This window comes from Centroberyx gerrardi, chromosome 10 (genome assembly GCF_048128805.1).
Source record: "Centroberyx gerrardi isolate f3 chromosome 10, fCenGer3.hap1.cur.20231027, whole genome shotgun sequence".
NCBI lineage: Eukaryota > Metazoa > Chordata > Actinopteri > Beryciformes > Berycidae > Centroberyx > Centroberyx gerrardi.
Window position 1 is genome coordinate 31,701,463 of NC_136006.1, and position 25,481 is coordinate 31,726,943.

Consider the following 25,481-nt stretch of genomic DNA (forward strand, 5'->3'; position numbering starts at 1 on the left):
ATATTCTCTTACTTTTGTACTTGTTAGTATTATGAAATTTTAGTACATTTCTAACATTATTACTTATCACTTTGACACTCATTACAGCTCCTTCACAGAAGTGTTTTAAACTGCCACATTTCTCACAGTTTTAACATTACATACACATATTATACTTTGCTTCAGCCGTTTCAGTTTGAACAGATGATCCACAGTCATGTTCAAAAACACACACACACACACACACACATACAGCTGCTGGTACGTACACATCCACGCCCACGCACACACACACACAGACAGAAATATGTGACATAGATACAGCCATAGGATAAGAAAGAGGGAAAGAGGAGAGTGATAGACCAGTCACAGACAGCCAACAGAAAGGGTGAGCTGTACCCACACTAAACTGCACCAGTGCCACAGTTTGCACTCTCAGCAATCACACGCATTTTCTCCAGAAAATGCACCTTTCTAGTATTGCAGATAATATTCCCCCCAAACATTTCTTCGGCACCTAACTCCTTCCACATACTTTCACCTAGAGACTCCGTTCAAACTTTCCACTGTTCGGCTTCTTTAGGAGATGCGTGCTTGTATTTTTATAAGCAATCTGATTTCTACTTTTTAAAATATTCTACTTTTTTCTATTTTTCTGTTTTACAATGTAAGTCTATGGGAGGACTGTTCAAACGCTAGAGTGCGTGATGTCATCACGCACTCTAGCAGACTCTACAGACTGTAGAGGCTGTGATTTTTACTAAATATTCAATTTTCTTAAACGGTCATGACTCCCACAACTTTCACACTACATCCACATATTAGATATCAAACTGTTCTGCTACTTCTTCTGCCACTCACAATGTCAATATCTAACTCATAGCTTTTATACTTTTTGAGTTAGGGACGTTTGTTCAACACTAGTGCAAAACTGTGTTTTACAGTACTTTTCTCTCCTTTGAACAGCCTTGTCTTGTACACTTTTCTAAACTGTCACTATTCCCACAATTTTCACACTACAGACATATATTTTACATCAAAGTCTTTGGCTATTTCTTCTGTCACTCACAATGTAAATATCTAAGTGATAGCACTTGTAGTTTTTGAGTTAGGGACGTTTGTTCAACACTACTGCTTTACAGTCTTTTGACTACTTTAAACAGCTTTTTCTTTTTACACTTGCAGTATTTAAACTGTAGTACCTCCCACAATTTTCACACTACATACTTATATTATATATCAAACTCTTCACATACTTCTTCTGTGTATCACAATGTAAATATCTAAGTGATGGGATTTGTAGTTTTTGAGATATGGATGTTTGTTCAACACCAGTGCTATATTGTGTGTGCCTTTTTTGAACAGATTTTGTCTTTTAACCTTCAATCACTTCCACAACTTTAACATTACATACATATGTTATATATTAAACTCTTCAGCTACTTCTGCTCTCACTCACAATGTAAATATATAAACAATATGATGTATAGTTTTTGAATTATTAACATTTGTTCGACACTAGGGCTCCACTCTGTCACATTACTTTCTGTTCCACTGCTGCTGTCTTACACATGCAGCTCTTCTCCACTTGTCCTTTTTTCACTCTTCTCCATTTTAACATGTCTTTTACATATTTTCATACCTTTTTTACTTCTTAGTATTATTACATTTTAGTACATTTCTAACATTATTACTTGTCACCTTAGTATTTTCTGTTTTTTCTACTGAATATATATCCACTCTTCATACTATTCATACTTCTTGTACCTTTCATCTTTTATATATAAGCCTTCCTACTCTTCCTACTGTTCATACTACTAGTACCTTCCAGCTTTTCACATAAGCCTTCCTACTCTTCCTACCAACTGCACATTTTTATACCTTTTTACTTCTTAGTACTGTTACATTTTAGAACATTCCCACTCTATTTCACAGTAGTTTCTGCTGCACTGCTGCTCTCATACACATGCAGCTCTTCTCCACTTGTCCTTTTTTCACTCTTCTCCATTTTAACATGTCTTTTACATATTTTCATACCTTTTTACTTGTTAGTATTATTACATTTTAGTACATTTCTAACATTACTACTTGTCACTGCCTTCTTACTCTTCCTATTTTTCATACTACTAGTACCTTCCAGCATTTCTCTCACTCACATTGTTGGACACACACACTTCTCATTTTTTCACTGTTATCCATTTTAATGTGTCTTTGAGACATTTGCTAACCCTTTTCTTCTCACTATTTTTACATTTTAGTACATTTCTAACATCATTACTTATCACTTGGACACTCATTGCAGCTCCTTCAAAGAAGTGTTACTCCTTGTACCTTTCAGATTTTACAAAATAGTCTTCCTACTATCTCCTTCCACCTTTTACACATAAGCCTTCCTACATATTTTCTTACTTTTGTACTTGTTACTATTATGACATTTTAGTACATTTCTAACATTATTACTTATCACTTTGACACTCATTACAGCTCCTTCACAGAAGTGTTTTAAACTGCCACATTTCTCACAGTTTTAACATTACATACACATATACTTTGGTTCAGCCGTTTCAATTTGAACAGACGATCCACGGTCAGTCATGTTAAGAAACACGCACATGTCCACGCCCACACACACACGTGCCTACACACACCACATATGCTAGGTATTCCTTACTATGGGCTGTCATGAGCAACAGTTTGCATGCTCAGCAATCACACGCATTTTCTCCAGAAAATGCACCTTTCTAGTTATTATTATTATTAATCCGTACACTTTTTTGGCACCTATCTACTCCTTCATACTTTTAGCTAGAAACTCCGTTCAAACTTTAAAATGTTCAGCTTGTTTAGGACATAGGCGCGTGTATTCAACTTTTTGATATCTATTCTACTTTTTAAACTATTCTACTTTTTTCTACTTTTTTTTACAATGGAAGTCTATGGGCGGAATGTTAAAACCATGCCCTCTTTGAACTCTAACTACTCTTTCATACTTTAAGCTATTAACTCCATTCAAACTTTAAACGGGTCACCACTTTTAGTACTTTATCACTTTAATTCAGCTTTTTCATACCTTTTGTACTTTTTGAGTAATCGCAGTTTACGTTTTATACTTTTTTCAACCTTTATAATGGGACCCTATGGAGCTACGCTAGAGTGCGTGATGTCACAATTCACTCTAGCAGACTTTACAGGCTGCACTTTTTACTAAATTCACACATTTTAAAACTGTGACAGTTCACACAACTTTAATACTACATACACATATTATACATCAAACCCTTCAGCTGCTTCTGCTCTCACTCACAATGTCAATATATAAGCGATGCGATGTATACTTTTTGAGATATTAACGTTTGTTTGACACTAGTGTTCCAGTCTCTTTTACAGTAGTTTCTGCTGCTCTGCTGCTCTCTTACACATGCAGCTGTTCTGCTTATTTCACTCTTCTCCATTTCAACATATCTTTAACATATTTTCATACCTTTTTTACTTGTTAGTATTAATACATTTTAGTACATTTTTAACATTATTACTTGTCACTGCCTTCCTACTCTTCATACTACTAGTACCCTCCAGCTTTTCACATCAGCCTTCCTAACAGATAGTTTGTTCGCCTTCATAGTCTTCCTACCAACTACATGTTTTTATACCTTTTTGCTTCTTAGTATTGTTACATTTTAGTACATTTTAGTACATTTCCACTCTTTCACAGTAGTTTCTGCTGCTCTGCTGCTCTCTTACACATGCAGCTCTTCTGCTTATTTCACTCATCTCCTTTTCAACATGTCTTTTACATATTTTCATACCTTTTTGACTTCTTAGTATTATTACATTTTAGTACATTTCTAAAATTATTACTTGTCACTGCCTTCCTACTCTTCATACTACTAGTACCTTCCAGCTTTTCACATAAGCCTTCCTACTCTTCCTACCAGCTGCACATTTTTATACCTTTTTACTTCTTAGTATTGTTACATTTTAGTATATTTTAGTACATTTCCACTCTATTTCACAGTAGTTTCTGCTGCTCTCTTACACATGCAGCTCTTCTGCTTATTTCACTCTTCTCCATTTCAACATGTCTTTTACATACTTTCATACCTTTTTTACTTGTTAGTATTATTACATTTTAGTACATTTCTAACATTATTACTTGTCACTGCTTTCCTACTCTTCATACTACCAGTACCTTCCAGCTTTTCACATAAGCCTTCCTACTAACAGAAAGTTTTTTTAGCCTTCGTAGTCTTCCTACCAACTACATATTTTTATACCTTTTTACTTCTTAGTACTGTTACATTTTAGTACATTTTAGAACATTCCCACTCTATTTCACAGTATTTTCTGCTGCACTCCTCCTCTCTTACACATGCAGCACTTGTGCTTATTTCACTCTTCTTCATTTCAACATGTCTTTTACATATTTTCATACCTTTTTTACTTGTTAGTATTATTACATTTTAGTACATTTCTAACATTATTACTTGTCACTGCCTTCCTACTCTTCATACTAGTAGTACCTTCCAGCTTTTCACATAAGCCTTCCTACTCTTCCTACCAAATGCACATTTTTATACCTTTTTACTTCTTAGTACTGTTACATTTTAGTATATTTTAGTACATTTCCACTCTTTTTCACAGTAGTTTCTGCTGCACTGCTGCTCTCTTACATATGCAGCTCTTGTGCTTATTTCACTCTTCTCCATTTCAACATGTCTTTTACATATTTTCATACCTTCCAATCTATTATACTTTGCTTCAGCCGTTTCAGTTTGAACAGACAGTCATGTTCAAAAACACGCGCGCGCACACACACACATACAGCTGCTGGTATGTACACATCCACCCCCACGCACACACACACACAGACAGAAATATGTGACATAGATACAGCCATAGGATAAGAAAGAGGGAAAGAGGAGAGTGATAGACCAGTCACAGACAGCCAACAGAAAGGGTGAGCTGTACCCACACTAAACTGCACCAGTGCCACAGTTTGCACTCTCAGCAATCACACGCATTTTCTCCAGAAAATGCACCTTTCTAGTTATTATTGTTATTCCGTACGTTTTTTGGCACTTAACTACTTCTGCATACTTTCACTTAGAGACTCCGTTCAAACTTTAAAATGTTCAGCTTCATTGGGAATCGATTGCGTTTACTTTTCTAAGCAATTTTACTTTTACTTTTTAAGATATTCTACTTTTTTCTACTTTTTTTTATAATGGGAGTCTATGGGCGGAATGTTCAAACCATGCCCTCTTTGAACTTTAACTACTCTTTCATACTTTAAGCTAGAAACTTCATTCCAACTTTAAACGGGTCACCACTTTTAGTACTTTATCACTTTAATTCAGCTTTTTGACAACTTTTGTACTTTTTGAGTAATCGCAGTTTACGTTTTATACTTTTTTCAACCTTTATAATGGCAGCCTATGGAGCTACGCTAGAGTGCGTGATGTCACAATTCACTCTAGCAGACTTTACAGGCCGTACTTTTTACTAAATTCACACATTTTAAAACTGTGACAGTTCACACAACTTTAATACTACATAGACATATTATACATCAAACCCTTCAGCTACTTCTGCTTTCACTCACAATGTCAATATATAAGCAATGCGATGTATAGTTTTTGAGATATTAACTTTTGTTTGACACTAGTGTTCCACTCTTTTTCACAGTAGTTTCTGCTGCTCTGCTTCTCTCTTACACATGCAGCTCTTCTGCTTATTTCACTCTTCTCCATTTCAACATGTCTTTTACATATTTTCATACCTTTTTTACTTCTTAGTATTATTACGTTTTAGTACATTTCTAACATTATTACTTGTCACTTTCGTATTTTCTGTTTTTTCTACTGAATATATACCTACTCTTCATACTATTCATACTTCTTGTACCTTTCAGCTTTTATATATAAGCCTTCCTACTCTTCATACTACTAGTACCTTCCAGCTTTTCACATAAGCCTTCCTACTCTTCCTACCAACTGCACATTTTTATACCTTTTTTACTTCTTAGTTTTATTACATTTTAGTACATTTCTAACATTATTACTTGTCACTGCCTTCTTACTCTTCATACTAGTAGTACCTTCCAGCTTTTCACATAAGCCTTCCTACTAACAGATAGTTTGTTAGCCTTCATAGTCTTCCTACCAACTACATATTTTCATACCTTTTTACTTCTTAGTATTTTTACATTTTAGTACTTTTCTAACATTATTACTTGTCACTTTCTTACTTTGTTTTTTTCTACTGAATATATACCTACTCTTCATACTCTTCATACCTGCTATTCATACTCCTTGTACCTTTCAGATTTTACAAAATAGCCTTCCTAACTATCTCCTTCCACCTTTTACACATAAGCCTTCCTACATATTTTCTTACTTTTGTACTTGTTACTATTATGAAATTTTAGTACATTTCTAACATTATTACTTATCACTTTGACACTCATTACAGCTCCTTCACAGAAGTGTTTTAAACTGCCACATTTCTCACAGTTTTAACATTACATACACATATTATACTTTGCTTCAGCCGTTTCAGTTTGAACAGACAGTCATGTTCAAAAACACGCGCGCACACACACACACACATACAGCTGCTGGTACGTACACATCCACCCCCACGCACACACACACACACAGACAGAAATATGTGACATAGATACAGCCATAGGATAAGAAAGAGGGAAAGAGGAGAGTGATAGACCAGTCACAGACAGCCAACAGAAAGGGTGAGCTGTACCCACACTAAACTGCACCAGTGCCACAGTTTGCACTCTCAGCAATCACACGCATTTTCTCCAGAAAATGCACCTTTCTAGTTTGTATAAAGTTAACCTCAGCTCAACTTCATTTCGTGGGCAGCCTCTGTGTGATGCATTATGTACGTCGTATGGAGGGACACTTGCATGGAACTTAAGTTAACAAGGAGTGAACCGCTATAAAACTGGGAATGGAATAGCATCATACCCGTGTCACTTCATCTTCTGTTGCCAATGAGAACCATGGAAGTATTATAATATCGTGGAGAACACAACGTGTTCTGTATATCCGCAATTTGAATAAAATATACTTACGAGGTAAGTATATTACAGAGATAATTTTGCCTCCATCCATATTCGTCATCAGCCAAGAACATATTCAACATTTTAGGCTGTTTTATACCTTTAATTCAAAAAGAATTATGGGAAATCCAAATCAAGAAATTGGCTTGAGTCTGCACCTGAGCAGCCTCCATCAGAGGGAGGACATTCGAGGGGGAGGGAACATTGATATGAACTCGTGATATGAAAATGTGGTTAATCGTATTTATGTCACCTTCCTTTAATCTATAGGGACATAATATCTGCATTCCCAACACTTTTCCCCATTGTTAATGTACTTTCTGTCTGAAAGTGTGACAGGGCAATAACATCCCCTCCTAGAAAATATTGTAGTTTTCATCTGGGGAAAGGTTTTCAGAATTACTGCTTATTATTTCCATTCTATTATGTTTCAAGTACTTTTCAAGTGCTTTGTTGCAGGGCCTGAATCCCACTAGTCAGAGCTGTTTGTGTGTGTCTTACCAGTCTCAGGCCTCTCATCCCCAAGGCCAGCAAGCAGATCCACAGTCCTGTTCAGGTCCTCAGAGGTTGGCCCCTTGTCCGACACCAGGCCACAAAGCTCCCCCAGGGACTTCAGCTGAAAAAACATGAAAAATTTCAGAAATTTCAAAACACTTTACATAAATATTTTGCAGAAAAAAAAAGTTACATGACAGCTACTGCTTAATATTTAAAAAAGCAACACACAAATAATTGCATCAGCTAAAATGTTATTATTAGGTGAGCAGGTGAATGCAAATGTTATTCTTTTGTATATAAAAGGGCACAAGATACCTAATAACATCAGTAACAGACATTTGTGAGTGAGTTCTACTTTTATGCCAGCCATTATTTTTTCAAGTGTGACATTTTTCATATGGTGAATCTCAGATTTTTCAAAATGTTTCAAAATAACATATGGCCCATGGCAAATACCAGTTGAGGAGGTGACTCAGGTGAGCAAAGCTAAAGCTACATAATACAGGATCTTCTATTACCTTGTCAGTAGCGTAAGCCCAGAGGCCAACGGTATGGGAGCAGTTGGCAGCAAGCTGGGCCTGGTCACAGCAGCCCTCGATCCTGTGGAGAACCTCCAGGCAGCTGAGGAACACCCAGCAGTCCAGCGCCCCCTCCAGGACTGACACCTGAACAACACCACCGCCGGCAACATGTTAGGATAGACAGCGCATCTATTTAGGCTGTGATTACACCTCTAAGTCAATTCTTCGGTCTGAACCAAAGCGGAGGCAACCAACCTCGCCTCCGCCCACCAGCTCTCCTCTCTCTCTTTCTCTCTGAACTACTTTCAGCTGTTTATCTCGGACCGCTGTAGTCCACTGTCAACAGCCAGATTGAGGCTCTGTCTATTCTAATCCCTCTTGTTCTTCTTTTTACTATTCTGCACATACATGCCCTCTGGAGGTGACGTTGAAATGGAATTTCAGCTGGCAGAACACATTTGGTGAAACTATTGAATGTTTATAAAATTCAATATTGAATTGAACTTTTCAACAGCACTGTAAAAGTATTTTTTTGTGAAATTTTGGTTATCATGACAACATAAATAGGCTGTTCATCCCATCAGGAGTATAGCACCAAAGATAGTCATTTGAATAGTTCTCCTCCCGAAACTATGCTCTGACTTTACACCAGTGTGATTCGGGTTACCTCTAGCAGGTGTAGCTCCTGGACACAGTTGTGGAGCAGCTCCAGCGCTCTCTGGGTGACCTCCCAAGGCCTCTGGAGGAAGATGAGCAGGGTACATTGGCGGGAGAATAGGTAGCTCCTCAGGTCCAGTAGGCTGGCCTCCCCACGCTGGATCCCATCCCTCTTCTCCATGTCGATGGGCCGCCGAAGCAACAAGCCGCTCCAGCTGCGCACCGGGGCGCAGAATGAGCCCAGCCAGTTAGCCCCGTCTATGGGAGGACACAGACCAGTCAGATTGGTACATTTGAAGGCTTGGACAGACTAGAAGACCAGTCCAATTCTTGCCCAACTAGGGCAATTCAGACTAAATGTTTAGTCTGGTCGAGAAACTGTCCAGACTACGCAACGGAACAACAAAAATGGGTGCCACACAAGACTCAAGATCACACACTACCCGACTAAACGTTTACAGATTTGTCCATAACAGTTCACTGTTAATATAATTCCAACAGTTGTTCTGTCGTTCTATCTTGCTCCATGGTACAGAAGCTACAGTTTACATTACTAATGTATTTTGAAGTGACATCATTACAAGAATAACACTGATGAAGAATTTTGTATGAAACTTCTTTCACTTAAAGCTACACTAAGCGATTTTCCGACCACTAGAGGGTGACAGAAACCGCAACACACACTGCAAAAGTACTGGGCGACGGAGACAAACTGTGCATAAAGGCTAATGGCTAAAATAAATGTACATACGGAGAAATGTCGCCGGTTACCAGTCTCGCTTTGTCAGATTTTTCTCCCGTTGAAGGTTACATGTCCCACAATGATAAGTGTAGCAAGTTTACTAGTTGAACAAGTTTATTCGCTCGCTTCATGGATTCCGCCATTACCAGAATTTTTTGCAGGGATGGGAGGGGGTGAGCGCCGCTTTCAAACAGCCAGGGAGGGGACAAGCTAGTTTTAAAAAAAGGAAAAGCTACTGAATGGGTCGGGAGAAGCTACAACTCGGGCCAAATTTGACAACAAGCTTTAGAAAAGAGGTGAAAAAAACAACACAGCTGGTCCGTGTGTGTGGCTATTTGCTTATATCATCATGTCTCACGGAAATCTCCACGTAGCACACGTTAGTTTCAGGATTGGTTACAGGGTCTGAAATCACTTATTGCAGGTTTAATTTGTAATTGCATTTATGTGGACTGACCCAGGCATGCTACCATTTTACACAAATTTTTTTTTTTTTACACCTCCAAATGAAATTGTATAGCAATTTATCAAGTGAAATAGAGAGAGAATCTTGCTGATATAAACTATCTACGTGAGTGGTCGTTGTTCTTAAATGCAATTTTTTCTTTTTTCCTTCCTCTGTATCTAAACTCACATTGGCTGTTGCTAGTGTCACTCTCTGATTTCAGTCTTGATGAGTCTTTACACTAGACGAGCTCAGCCAGATCTCATCTAATGTAAAGAGAAAAAAAAAGTTGCGTCCGGCCAAACGGCCAGAGTCAGTAGTCTTCAGGATAGTCTGTGCCGACCGCTGGACCCGAGCCCCCCTACATGCAGCCTTAGTGGGAAATGAACGCCTAACCTTTGCAGTGTTGGAATCATGCTCTACACAGAAGACTAGTCATCATTCAGGGGTGATGGCTCCCCATTTGTTAACATGAAATTTTACATCAATAGTGAAGGCAAACAAGCTACCTCTCCACTCCCTTCTTTGTACATCTAAACTATTGCCCATTGATCATCATGAATCCTTCATCAACACTTTGATTTACAATTATGCTCCACATTGCACCCCCAATAAGATAATTCAGCATCTCAATAGGTGCTTTCACTGTGGAATACTTGGAATGTTTAAATAGGTGAGTGATACAGTTTACACAGCTGGGTGATGACTGATGAGTTTAGGTCTTGGTATGGCTAGGAATTTTTGCTTGCCTTAAAAGCGGTGGCTACATAAAGCACAAATCAGAGTCTCTGCATCTACATTTCAACCCAGTTGCATTGTAGAGCTTGTCACTGTTTTATTTGAAACCACAATGGTGCATGGATGGTTATAAGACAATTCTGCAGTGCTTACATAAAAATCAGACTTGTTCCCCCCATTGCTTGGTGACATGGCATTCACTAAATGAAATAAATCAATTAGAGAGAGTGAGAGAGAGAATATTTTTTTGTGGAACATTTGTACATCATAGGCTTTTCAGAACAGAATCAAATCTAGCTGAATTGATCTTCCAGATGAAACAGCCAATAAACAAGGAGAGAACTTGAGATTTAATTGTAAGAATCTATCATTTAAGGCATTTTCATAGTTTTTTCTATACTAGTAGAATATTATAGTTTAATAGTAGTTTTTGCCGGACCGCACAGCGGGGCCGGCCTATAATAGTTTTTGTCCCTAACTGACTGACTGAGTGACTTGACTCCCCATTGTTGAAACGCGCATGCGCGACTTTCCTATGCACAGGCTCGCTGTGGCGCACCGCCAAAGTATCACCATGGCTGCCCGGTCAATGTATAAAAATGTATCTAAATCAATCTCTAATGCGCCTAATATGCAGACATCACATCATAAGTGTCATTTGGCAGTGCACAGACCAGCAGATTGTACTTGTCCAACAGAGTCTGCCATTATGAAAACTAAAGTGAAACGTAACATTCCACAATTCGCTCCAAACTTGCATGTGTTAGTAAGGGATTTGTAAACAGTAATACGTCTTAAACGGAGATGTGTCAAGCTGTTCAACACTCAGCTGGAGGATTAACATGAGTGCAGTGCAAAGACTGGCATATTACCCCTGTTTACCATTGGATTTCACCGGACAATGCTGTCACTGTAGGTAAGGACAAGTAATTAATCATATTGAAATTATTTGTATCCATATAGTAGAGTCTACTATATGTGTAGATTCAGAGCACTCCAATCCATTTTCTATGCTACATTTTATGCCACAGCTGCTGTTTTAGGTCACAGGGCATTGAAAGAGCCTGAAAATGTTGCCCTACGTCTCACTGACTTTCAACAGGGAGGAAGTATCTTCTGGAACCTACATGGAAAGAGGGTCCAGTACCATTTATGGACAGAAAGTCTTGGGTCAAATGGCTGCATCTGCGGTCCAGCTAAACTAGGCTTGCCTAGCTTAAATTGTTCTATACCCATCCCAAATGAGGTGTTGGTTTCAGAATGAGTGAAACAGAGTTTGTTGGGTGTTGGTTAAGTACCTCCAGCTCCGAAGTTGAGGACGTACTGGGTAAAGAGAGCATCCAGTTCATCATACTGGACCAAGGCATCCTCAAACTGCTGCAGCATCTCAAACACAAAGGCCAGCTCCTCCTGCACATAGACACACACACACACGGATGAGACACAGACAAACTATGACATGCAAGCATCCTCAACACCCCCAAAAATTGGTAACACTAAGTCCTGACACAACCTCTCCACCTCTTTCTCTACACAGGATCCAATCAGGAAAAACTAAGCCCACATACCAATTCTATTCCCATGTACCTGAACCATGAAGTATTCACAGAAGCTCCAGCCAGGCTGGGTGCGCTTCTCTCTGAGCGTACGCATGTCGTCTTCAAAGCGGCCCAGGTTCTTGGTGAAGGACATGAGGAGGAGGGTTCGCAGCTTGAGCAGGAAGGAACTCCATGACTCCTGAGATCTAGACGAGTCCTTCAGAGGATCTGACAGCACCACACACCTGTTCAGAGAGGCAACAACCTTTATTCATCCAGGGAAGGTTGCTCATATTTAGCAGCTGATTCATCTATGTAGTACTTTCCTGCAGCTACAAAGTTCTGAACAGGCAAATGTATATTTCACTGTATATTTCATGTATATACTGCTTGTTATTGCATTCCATAATTTTACATTGTTTTGACGAGTTAACACAGATAGCTGGCAAGCTGATTAGATGGCATTGATAAAAAAATAACAGAACTCAACTTCAGAGCAACTGTTCTCCATGTAGCCAAGTCGTATCTTTTTTGAGACCTTTATTTTTGTAGTCTTTCAAATAAAAAGTTGTAGAGAACTGGGATAGGGGCTCAAATGGATGCCAGAGGTTTTTTGAATGTGTACACTGTTTTGCAACTTATAGTTGCAACACTTGAGAGTGTGTGAAAAAGTTTTGAACAAATAAATACAAACCCATACAACATATTTCACAAATGTTTTGTAACTTGAATTTGTATATTGACATTTGTAAACATGTATAAAATATTTGAACAAATAAATCCATATTTGAATCTGTAACATAAAAGTTATGAACAATTAGATTCATATTTGTGAATGCATAAAAAAGGCTTGTAGTTGCACATCAGTTTTTGTAAATGTAGGAAATACATGCACAAATGAAAGCATCACGGGCACAATTCAAATTTACACACAACACACCGATTACAAGTATGGCATTTTGGCACAGAATTGACACAGCAGTCTAATTGGCCGTCCCCATTGGCCAATTAGACTGCTGTGTCAATTCTGTGCCAAAATGGATGTTTGGATTTTACATAGCATTTGACTATCCAATCAGGGATCAATGTAGGCTGAACACTGCTTGGTTGCCAGTTATGCTTACGCCAAGAGTTATCATGCGTGTTATTAGTCCCACAAGGGGAATACCGTTATTTTGTAATCCAAAAAATACAAGCACATATTCAGAGCTCCATGTTCAAGTTAGGCCACTAAATGAGAAATGGACATACTAACAACATACTGATGACTAACATCTGATCACTATGATGGATTAGGATGAATAGGATTAATTATTTGTCCCTACAGTGGCAGTAGTGTGTCCAGTAGAATCCAATGGTAATATGGCAGAATCTACACTGCACTCATGTTAACTCTGAGGGTTGAGCAGTGTTATAAATCTCTGATTAAAAAGTGTTACTGTTTACAAATACCTTTACTAATGAGGTTGGAGCAAATTGTAGAATTGTTTTTTTCACTTTTCGTGACTCTGACTTTGATTTAGACCACCCTCTGGTGGCGAAAGGCGGTATACCCTGTATGACCGGTGTTAAGAAGGGAAGCACCACCGGTGTAAAAATGGCACCACTGTGACAACTCTACCAACCACACATCAGCCGAGTTTCCCTGGTTGCTCAGCTCTATAGGAAATTAATGGACTTCCACTGACTTGCTGATTGCGTTGCTTGCAGTGTGAATATAGTCACAGTTCACACACTCCCATATGGGAGCTGTCCGGAACAACAGTAGCCTTCTACTGTTACGGTAGCCACAGGAGTAATTTGGAGTTAGGTCCCTCAAGGGTCCCTTGCAATAGTTGGTGTCTCAGACCCCGTGTGTTCTGTGTGCAGCTGTTTCTCTCCCCTTCCTGTGTGTGTGTGTATGTGGCTGCTTTTCTCTCCTCTTCCCAGACTCCAGTGCAGTGTTCTACCTGGCAGTGGCGGGTGCTGCCCTGGCTCTTCCGTCGTCAGTGCTGGCCTACCTCTTCCCTGCTGCTGTTCCCACCTGGATGCTGAATTACGACTGCTGCCCTCATTTCTCTGAATTTTTAGCGCTGACGTCAGCCCCTTCCCATCGCCGCATGCTGCCTCTCTTTCTTTTTTTCTGTACGTTTTCTCCTCTCATTGTTGTTGCCCATGATTCTGTCATTGTTTTGCCCGGCACCTATTGCACGCTGAGCCGTCCCGGGGGGGATCCCTCTTTGCCTCAGCCCACCCAAGGTTTCTTCCAAGTTTTCTGACTAAGGTTTTCTTGGGAGTTTTTCCTTGTGTGCAATTAGGGTCTAAGGCTGGGGGTTCCGGGTAGGTTAGGCTATGTAGATTGTCTTGCTAATATCTGCTCTTGTCTGTCTTGTGCTTTTCACTATACTGTCCTATATCCTTTTGTTCACCGCTGATTTTTGTTTAGCTAGATCTAGTTAGGCTCATTCTCTGTAAAGTCCTCTGAGACATGCTTGTGATAAAGGGCTATATAAATAAACAAACTTGAACTCGAACTTAAACTTGAGGGAGGACAGACCGCTACCCATTCACTCCCCCGGCCAGTTTCCCAGACAGTCTGGGGATCTGAACCAGCAACCTTTTGATCACAGGCCTGCTTGTCTAACCTATCGCCACAAGGAAGGAGACAGAAATAAGAAACCAGGGAGGCAAGAGGAGAAGAAGCAAACAAGCAGAATGGGTGGACTATAAATATACATGCAACAAATTTGTTGAAGCTTGTCTGTGTCATCATATACTGTAGATTAAGTTTTCAATTATGAAGAATATTAGTAAAAAAGTCAGGTAAGTTTTAGGGTAATGGACTTCCACTGACTTTACCCTAAAACTTACCAAGGAATCATTTTTAAAAAGTTTTTTTTTTTTAAAGGTTTTATTTTATACGGTAGGCCTAAATGAGTATTTCCATTCAATACCCATCAGTGATTTCATTGTCAATTGACAAACACCCTGAAAAGCACCACAGCAAGTTCAGCCTTTGCAGACTGTAATGTAGAACTTGTACAACTAGCCTGGGTGTTCACTTGCTTTAACAGCCAAAATGAATGATTTTTATGAGGGAGAAGCTATTATTGGAGGTAGGCTTTCATTTCATTAGTACATTAAACTGAGATGGCAAGTTAACCATATAACCAAGTTGTATGATGCATGTCTCTGTAGCTCTGTTCGCAGAGGACACACAAAATCGTAACAAATGTTTAACAAATGCTTTGCAACAGGATGTTCAACAAGTTCAGTCGATTCCAAGGTCTATAGCTGTGCATGCTGTGAGTCTTCACAAGCCCAATTCAGAAGGAATAGGATGTTTTGTATGTTTCAGTGGATGCCAAGTGCTTCTAAATGTGCTAGCAAATTTGCTCCTGCCTAAAACAATCGTTCATGCAAGCGGTGTCTCCTCACCTGTCATTCTGCTTGTTGCAGAAGTCGTTGCGGATCTTGTCCACAATAGAGGAGCGCGGCAGGATGTTGGTCTTGTTCTTCTTCTTGGCATCATTGGTCTCCACAACGACAATGACCCAGTCTGCTGAGCCGTGGGCCCGCAGGCTGTTCTGCCAGCGCATCATGTCCTCCTTCACCGAGCCCTTATACGCCTCTGTGTCCTACAATATGGTGGGGATATTTATTATTCATGGTTTCTATGCAGATCTGGAAAATGTGGAAAATGATTTGAACAATTTCCAGGTCTTTAAATGATGGGAAAACACAAAATTCTTTCAAATTGCACGCAGAGACATAAAAAAGGCATCCACGAGTTCGTCTGACTCTGGGTAAGTAAAAATATCCAAATTTCCCAAAAAGCAAACTATCCCTTTAACAATAAATGTCAAACAATTTTAATATTTTGTATTTTTATATCAAAATCCCATTACTTTTACTTCCTGGAAAATATGTTTCACGACATACCAGTAAGCATACATAAAAATTCCAACCAATAATACCATTTTTGGGGTGTTCACCCCTATTCATTTTGAAGAATCAGAATTTGTGACAGATCAAGGTTACGCAAAAAGCACTGAGTCACTTCATGTTTGTTGTGATCCACGTTTTAACAGTCCCTCCCTATGTTATGTCCCACCCCAACATCCTGTTTCAGCCAGAAATACATTGAATTGCAGAAGCAAAATGCTGTTTCCTTGTGACTTTGAGTCTCCATCCATAAATTAAGCATATATCTCATACATATAATACATGTAAGTATTCAGTCCCATTAAGATCTAGGTAAAGGACCTAATCTCATCTTTGTTAGCAAGAAAGACAAATTTCAATCTAATGAAGAAAATGTTTTCCAAATTTTTCATATTTTTGCTACTGTGGCAAATTAGCCCCAATGAAGCAAAGGGGTTGAATACTTATGCAAATTTTCTCTGTTAATTTAATTGTACACATTCACATACATTTCTTTAGTTTAGCTTTCTCTTTGATAGAATGGAGTGCTCTGAATAGAACTCAGACTGAAAATCCCAAGTAAATGTGTTGTGAAATAACTTAATAGCACAACATAATGTGCCAAAAGTCAAGGGGTCTGAATATTTTTTGCAAGGCACTGTATATTCATGACAGGGGCTTGATATAGATACAGACAGAAGTTTATTCGACCTGTAAAATCACACCAGCTCTCCAGTTAATGCTCACACTCACAGTATCAAATTACCGTGAAAACTACTCCCACAAAATACTAGGCCAGAGCAAAATATCAGTTGACATTCAATATGTACAGCTATTCATATTTCAGAATCTTGAATGAATGCCTCAGATTTAATGAATGTTTTGCATGCATTCTGTAGATGGCTGACAGTCTTGCAAGTAGTTTTGAGTGAACTATCCCAAACCAAATCAACAACAAACCAAAAACAAACCAACAGAAAAACCTCCCATAATTTGCAGTGAGCAGGCTCACTTCTCCCACACCCAGAAGAGCCATAGCTGTTGGGAAATGTTATCCATGTAGGTCACGAGTTGGTGACGGCACTTCCTTAAACTAAATGGCTTCCCATGCCAAGCCTACTCTATCAGTGACTACAGCAGGTTCCTGCTTCCCTTCCTGTTCTACTCCCATCTGCCTTCTCCTACTTCTCTAACAGAGTAGAAGTGCTAGGTCAGTTTAGGTTGGTAGGTTGTAGGTGAAATAAGTAAGGCATGTACTGTTGATGTTGTCGCTGGTAATGCCCCTTTGAACAGAACTTGTAGCCTCTGATAAGGAATGTTTCTGAATAACCAATGTTTGAATGTTCTTTGTTTGGTTAATCACGATCAAGCTTAAATGAAATTATTATCAGTATAGTTAAGAAGATGAACTAATCTCATGTAGGCATTATTTTGGGGAATAAAGTGCTATACTTCAACTGTGCACAAGAGGGAGTGATATAGCCTAGATGACTGGAGAATATTTTCCACAAGGCCCAAACACTAGAAATCCACTGACAGTGGAATGACAGAGAATGAGTGAGCGCCAGTTCAGTATGGAAGCACTTCCATCAAAAAGATTTGACACAAAATGACTACACTGTGATGGCAAATACAACACCACTATCACTCCTATGGTATAGCATAAGGAAAAAGTGTTTGAGTTAAAAGGAAAAATCCACCCTTAAACACAGTTTAAAAAAAAAAAGCTAGTACCAATGTACCTTGCATTACTGAGCCCATTTTTTGTTTGGAGGTGTATTTTTCCTATTCCTATGGATAACTGGCCAAACGTAGACAATGTGACGTCCTGTTGAGATATTTCCAGCAAAGCTACAATGGAGTCTGACTGCAAAACATCAACAGTAAACGTCATGTTTTGGTGTCAGTCCCTCAGAATCAAAGAGCGAAGGCTTGTTTCTAGATTCACCATTTTGCCCCAACATTTAACAATCATACAGGGAGAAATCCATCGTAGAAGAGGCACAGAGACCAATTTCTCCACTGACCGTAGCCTCAATAGACCAGAATGCAATGCGGCCACAAGACATGCTGTGTCCCGAGTAAGGGCTGCGGCCACAATCATAGACATGACTAGTTGGCAAGCTATCTATATGTGTTTATATGCTATCTATATTAATTTATAAAAATCTATATTTATATGCCCATATGCCCACCTTTGATTGAAAGCAACAAGTTCACAGTTGTCAAAAGGCATTTTGCAGTAGAAGTAGACAAAGTAGGTTGAGGGATAAGTGGGCACACCAAAAAACAAAACTACTCTTCATCACAAAATAACTCCTGGAAAGCACTGGGGATGAGTTAAATGTGTTAAGAAATATTTGACTAGTCACGCACATATAAGTGTTCATCCATCCATAGGATGCATAGCTTTGCTACTACGCAATGTTGTTGTGATGATAAAACGTGTGGGACAAACAAAAGCGCTTATCACAAAGATGATAGCGAAAGACATGCTACCCGAAATCCCCCATGAATTTTCGAATATTTGCTCTCGATAGCCATTAACTATTCGAAAATCATTTTGGCCTGTCATGCACATCCCTAGAGAGCACTGAACATCACAGATTGATGATAATGATATCCAACAGTGCAGATTTTTCCTTTAAACATTTACTCCTGTTATGAATGCAACCGTTTGAATGTCATTCCAACTTGGAAAGAGTGTACTATTATTTCAAGAGTATACTATTATGCTCACTTTTTATCCTTGAAGATTTTTGTTATTTTTTATTCATATTATTTTCATATTTGGGTCAAAATCGTATTAATTTTGTGTGTTCTGTGATTACTACAAATAAATTCATACTTTTATTTCATTTATGCCCTGAGATACACTCAGATAAAAGTTTTGCCTCCCCAAGGCGGCAGCCATTTTGGAGCGAGCATCTTTGGACCCCTGTATCTCTTAGAATACCATGTCCAAAATTCTGTTTTATTAATTTGAATAGACAAAGATTGTGTCAAAATAGTATGAGGACGATTTGAAACATCAATCTGTAAAACTCCAAAAATCATTTATGTCATTCATGGGAACTTCATAATTCTATAAGTCTTCATGCATAGTGACATTGTCTGCCAATGCAATACACTCAGGTTTCCCAAAAGAGTTCATTGAATGACTCATTGGATGATTGATTGGGGTTGTTGAACAAGGTGCGTGTGTGTGTGTATGTGATAGAGAACTTTAAAGCTACTCACACAGCAATCAGTCCAGTAGATGTGGAGGAAGGGGAAGGTGAGGAGAGCTTTGTTACCCTCTTTGGGGAGGAGCTCCTCTTTAAACTGGACAAAATTAGCCTCAAGGTGAATCATTTTTGGCGCCCGGCCATAAGTCCTGTGGATGAAAGAAAGTAGGGTCTTATACAAGCAAATACATGGTGCTTAAGGTGTGATGAGTAAGATACTTTACTGCCCCATAGCACAAAAGGACCATAATACATCTGTGGGGGTTGACAGGGTTGTAGCCTGGAAATGCTACAAACATTTATTATATCTGATGTAGCCTAATAAATATTATATCTCTAATATAATAAATCATCACAGAAGGCAAAGTGGCTCTGGTCTCTAAGCACAGTTGCCGTGCAAACAGCCCTTCTTACTGTCTGTTAATTCAATAGTTTCCCCCTGTACAGTTCTTATTACTTGTCAGAATGAAATGTTTTAGCTCATATTAGGATCCTGACTCCATTATTCCAGAGAGCCGACTGGTGAGGAGGCGGGCCTTTTATGTGTTGTGATCCGATGGCCTGCTCCAGAGCAGGATAGCTGTGCGGCATAGGTTACCATGGTGATCTACCCCGGTTAAAAGTGAGCCACCTTTGTGAGACCGAAAAAGCCAGGGTTAAGCCCAAAGTTAGCTTGCTAACCCACTAAGCTTGCTTCCTGAGACAGGCCCCTGGACAAGCTACATCCCATCACGCATTTAGCAGTACAGTACTCACCTCCTCCATTCCATTGGCTCCCTGGGAAGCTGTTGGGCCAATGGGGTATAGAGAGATGTGAACAAGCCCTGGTCTCCAGCACCTGTGAGAAAAGGGGGACGGTGATAGGCAAGAGAAGATCAGTAAGTGCGGGGTTCAACAATGACAAGACAAGTAAAAAGCCACGTCAACTTCAGTAGTAAAAATTGTCTTAAGATATTAGAATGAAGCAGTCAGAGGTAACAAAGAGTAACACAGCTAGAACTTGTGACCTCGCCACAAAGATGAGTCGGTATTATGTAATGGTCTCTGGTCCCTTGCCGATGAAGAGGGGATATAATGAGTTGTTCAGCAGAGTAGCCTCTGTGAATCGCTGGCTAGCTAACTTCTGTGATGAGCAGCGTTTAGTTTTCTTAGATAACATTTGGGGCAAACCTGGCATGTAGGGCAGCATGATATAGTTTTATTATTGTCATTGCGATATACACATCCCAAAGGACTGCGATATCGAGTGTCAAAAATGTTGTGCACATCTACATTGTACATTACTGTAACATGTAACAAGTGATGCCTTGTGTCAGATGCAATGGTCAGACCGTACTCTACTTGTCAATTCGACAACGTAAACAGATACAATTCAAACGATGAAATACTCTGAAAAACATTGTAATGTTCTGTACGTCCTGTAACGTTAGCTTGCGTAGCATTTCATGGGTCTGGGTGTTACACACAGATTTTGGCGGCTCGTTAGTCTAACCCCCCACCCCCGCCGGTCAAATCTTTGTTATCACGTTTCTTATTGCCATCGCAATATCCGACCTCATTAGCGCACATCACATATTTTCCCCATATTGTGCAGCCCTACTGGCATGTTGTAAGCAGACAGCCTACATCCTACTGGGTTAGGCACCCTTACATTTTTTGTACGGTTAAGTTTAATAATAATTTAATTTGATATTTATTTAACAAATTATTTGTTATTCAATTGGTAGGGGTTGGGTTAGGGTCATCGGTGCTGAGCGCTTGCGGCTCGGGTTCATTAACATCAAGATGACCATCTAATAAGACACTGTTGATCAACAATCAATTAAGCAGCATAGTATTGACATGATGGGGTTGTGTGAAAGCTGAAAGCGTAATGATGAGAGTGGTTTGTTGGCGTGGCGGTCAAATGTATCACACTGCTGAAACCTGAAACCGGCCAAACCCTAGAGTTAACTTTATTTGTTGGCCCAACACATTTGTTAGGCTACATATAACACACACCTTAGAGAAGTGAGCATGAAATCATCAGATTCTACCACAGGTCTATATAACATTTTTCCTTTGTCCAAATTTTTGACCAACATCCAGATAGGACAACTAGGCTACATGTCCACTCTCCATTAGGGGTGAAATGGTTTTCGAAAAATAATTCTGTGCCATACAGTTTGTCACCCACGGTTCGGGACGCGTATGCATACCGCGGATCATTCGGTTCTATGTGCCCCACTGCCCATGTGGGTCCGATCTCCCTGGAGAGTATCTGTCCAATCAGTTGTCAGAATGACATGTCAATCTACAATGACATCACAGCTGGATACCGTTACTATCACAGGCGAGTTTGGAGCAAATTGTGGAATTTGTGGGAGACCCCGTCGGATTGAGTATAATGCTACTGCTCTACTGGTCTATGCATTGCTAAATGACAAACATAACATGATGTGCACATTAGGTGCATTAGAGATCAATTTAGAACAATTTCTATACATTGACCAACTTTTGATTTTGTGGCTTCCGTGCCGATATTGTTGTGGTGCGCTGCAGAAGAGCCTGACATCACTCTGCAATCACACTGGCAGCACAAAGAGGAGGAAGAGAGCCAGAAGGACCAAAACAACTTCACACAGCTTTCAAGCAATCTCTCAGTGTGAGTTCAGACAGGCACAGAGCAATAACCAAAGCCTTGGGGGTGTTTATAGTGAAAAGTCCAAAATGTAATTTTCAGTGAAAAGTTTTCACAAAGGCAAACCTAAGATTTTGTAAATACATACACTGAGTAAATTGGAATTTGCAATTGTAACCCCCCGTGCACCAGATACCGTGTAATGTATACAGAACCGAGCCGAAACGTGACTCCAAAACCATGATACAAACCGAACCGTGAGTTTTCTGAACCGTTACACCCCTACTCTCCATTGATGTGGTCTATGTTACCAGAACCATCTGTGACTGACAGACCTACATGCCCTCACCACAGCTCTTCTAGGATTCCTGGTCAAGTCCAGTGCTATTAAAAGCAGGTGATGATTACTCACCCAAAGTCTCCCTGGTAAAATCAAGTCATGCTAGGAGTATGTTGTGTCAAAGCATGGTATCATAGGCCTAAATAAACATAATGTAATCGCCATTTCAAAAGCTTGTTCAAACATGCACTCATGAGTCCTTTGAGGACTAATAGGGGAGGTTTCCCTGCTTGAGGCTAAGGCTTCTGTTTCTGTGTTGTGTGTTTGGCTGCCTGTCACATGCTGCTATGCTGTAATAGGGTAATTCTCTTTAGTAAATTTAACTCAACACACTGTAACCCTACTAGCCACAACTCAAAGCTGCATGCCATTTAACTAAGACTTTGCACTGAGTGGGACTGCACAACATATGGATTTATTATTCCTATTGCCTTGATTACTACACCGAATCTAGCAATAACCTATGTAGTCTGGACAAGCCCAAACTTTTTCATGTCAGGAAGCCCAAAATAGAAACGCATCAGACCACTGCTGCCCCACTTTATAAGATTTTGTCCCAAGCAACCCTATCTGAGAAGATCTGTTGTTGCTGGTTTTGATTTAGCATTGAACTGCATAACTGTCGACTGCAGTCAGTGGTAGGTCAGTGAAACCTCTGATCACAACAGTCAACCTTATACATTCTCTCATTGCACTAATGCCTCATGAGTGAAATAATAGTGAAGTTGCACTGCTACTCATTTTGCTGAGACCCTCAGAGACCCCTAGGGGTCCCTGGACCCCACTTTGGGAACTACTGATTTAGATGACTATGGTGCATCTGGCAATAAATTCCATTGCTTAGGCTAAACTATTACACCCAAGATTTCTGTCCATATTGTGACCTGACAGAGCCTCTATCCACTCCTGTGCTGGGGTACCTCTTGACCACTCAATCCTAAAAATGGAGTAGCCTGAAGTCGAAGCTGGCCCCCACCGTTAGGGTCAATTCTTAAAATAACCCTTCTAAGAAGCTTCCACTAGACGCCATCAACGGATTTTAGAATGGTAGACTAATACTCCCGCTCAAACATATTAAATGGCGACCACTGTCTGGGCTGCTACCAGAGGAAACACTGTGGCTGTCCGGAGGGGAGCAAGGTGAATTCCTGCGTGGTGAGAACAGGTAGCCCAAACTGCACCAACTAGCCGTGACGTAGTAGGGACAGCAAGGCCTGTTAGCCAATGTAGCTAGCTAGCTTGCTGAGACAGTGTTTTTCCATTGAAACGTTTACAATATGTATTTGTGCACTATTAAAATATGCTGGCATTGCAGAGCAGTCCAATGAAACAAGCTGAAATTAAGCACCCAATGCCTCACTCAAGCGCAGTGTGCCAGAGCTCGCTACTATCACCAGCTAGCTTAGCTAACCTGAGCTAGCTAACTTAGCTAGCTGTCAAGACTGGAAAAAATAAGACTGCAACGTCTCCTCACGAAGAAACACTCACATGTCACAATCGGCTTGTTTTCCATGGTATAAATGATTGGTTTTTCTTCTTGTGACTCCATGTGTGTTAGCGGTAGCCCCCCATGAAAATGACATCCAAATTGAACGTTGTTATTAGTAAGTGCTTATGTATGCAGTTGTGTTGAATCGATGGGGCCTGTGTCCCCCCTGCACTTCCTGGAACACCTTCATACGAAGCACGTAAACTGTGCGTCATTAAAGGGAAAGTATACCTATTTTGCTGCATAGCCCGAACAAACCATAGCAGTTGATGGAATTTATCTGCATCTTAGGTTATGTGAAAATGAGTGTTGAATATGAAGCTAAAATCAGTTGGAAGGAAAAATATTTTTTTCTAGGAGAAAAAAAAACTAGCCATAGGAATATGGGTAAGTTACATCCAGGGCAACTAACCACAGTGGTTCAGCAAGTTAAAACAGTGAAGTAAATAAAAATATAAATCTACCGGTATACATAGTGTAGTATAGCAACCCTTCCCCATCCTTTTAACATGCATACACCATGCACAGTCACTGTCACATTAAGATTTACGAAGCAATCATGCACAAGCAGCACACACACACGCAGATAGTGTGTGAGAGAGAGAGAGAGAGAGAGAGAGAGAGAGAGAGAGAGAGAGAGAGAGCACTAAGATTATAATGTTGTCTCACTCATTCAGCCACATAATAGCTGTGGGTACAAATGACTTTTTAAACCTTGTGGTTCTAATTTTCCGTTGCAGGATCCTGCTATTGCCCCAGTTGTTCCATTGGAATTTATCATGAGGGTGTGGCCAAGCCTTGCTCAGAATGAGATCTTTGCACAGTTGAGCAGCTGATATCTGATCACATCCAGTGACCCCAATGCCAACGTGGGGTCTGGAGGCCTCCAGAGCCCCTTTCACACATGAAACCTGTAAAATTGCCGTTTTTGCCGGAGGGTTATTTCACGACGGTTATTTGGCACTTGACCGCCATGAAAACCAGAATATAAACTGAGTAGTTTATATTCTGGTTTTCATGACGGTCAAGATCGGATGCAGCTGAGTTTGTAGTGTTCAGATTTTTACTTCCCATTCATTTGAATGAGGCCACGAAAATAGCCTGAAAAGTTACGTTTAAGACGTTGGTGAACAGATTCAACAACAGATCCCACTACTGTGATTTTCAACTGACTGTTGGTCCAATGTTTTAGAACATAATTTCGCCAAACAACATTTTTATTGACAAAAGAGAACATAGCGGAGGGATATCATTTAGGAGAGATAGTACCTGTTTGGGAGATAAATACTAATTTTATTGTGAACCAAAAATAGAAATGCAAAATAGGGACGGACCCAGGACTGCTTTGTTGTCTTAAAAGCAGGATATGTTGTTGAATATGTTCACCAACGTGTTAAATGTCAGTTTTCAGGCTTTCAAGTTTTCAATTTTTGTGGACTATTGCTTTAAGTATGTTTTTACCACTGAGTTTTGTTTAAGCTCCCTGAAGAAGACCAGACGCTGAAACACATCAGAGTTAGTTTTTTAATTATGTTCTGTATATAGAACTTGCCAGTGAAATAAAGCCATTTAAAAAAAATTCAACAACAGACATGTAGTTTCACCCCCCTTGTTCCCTTTTGGCTTATATGTATTTATCTACAGTAGCCTATGTGATGGAATGTGGGTGAGCTAGGTAACCATGCAGATATACACTACTTTGA

The 25,481-nt window shown here is 39.7% G+C and overlaps 1 protein-coding gene across 1 annotated transcript in view; it reads right to left on the minus strand.

The window, feature by feature from the left end:
* trappc10 (trafficking protein particle complex subunit 10) overlaps positions 1–23,923 on the minus strand; it is a 127,200-nt gene extending 103,277 nt beyond the window's left edge. The window contains exons 1-9 of the mRNA XM_078286212.1: positions 23,778–23,923; positions 20,086–20,167; positions 19,343–19,478; positions 15,617–15,816; positions 12,249–12,444; positions 11,960–12,071; positions 8,747–8,994; positions 8,077–8,223; positions 7,562–7,676 (exon numbers count right to left, since the gene is read on the minus strand). Coding sequence (XP_078142338.1) covers positions 7,562–7,676; positions 8,077–8,223; positions 8,747–8,994; positions 11,960–12,071; positions 12,249–12,444; positions 15,617–15,816; positions 19,343–19,478; positions 20,086–20,167; positions 23,778–23,838 — 1,297 coding nt within the window. The 5' untranslated portion in view covers positions 23,839–23,923. The remainder of the gene's footprint in view (positions 1–7,561; positions 7,677–8,076; positions 8,224–8,746; positions 8,995–11,959; positions 12,072–12,248; positions 12,445–15,616; positions 15,817–19,342; positions 19,479–20,085; positions 20,168–23,777) is intronic.
* Between the last annotated feature and the right edge of the window lie 1,558 nt (positions 23,924–25,481).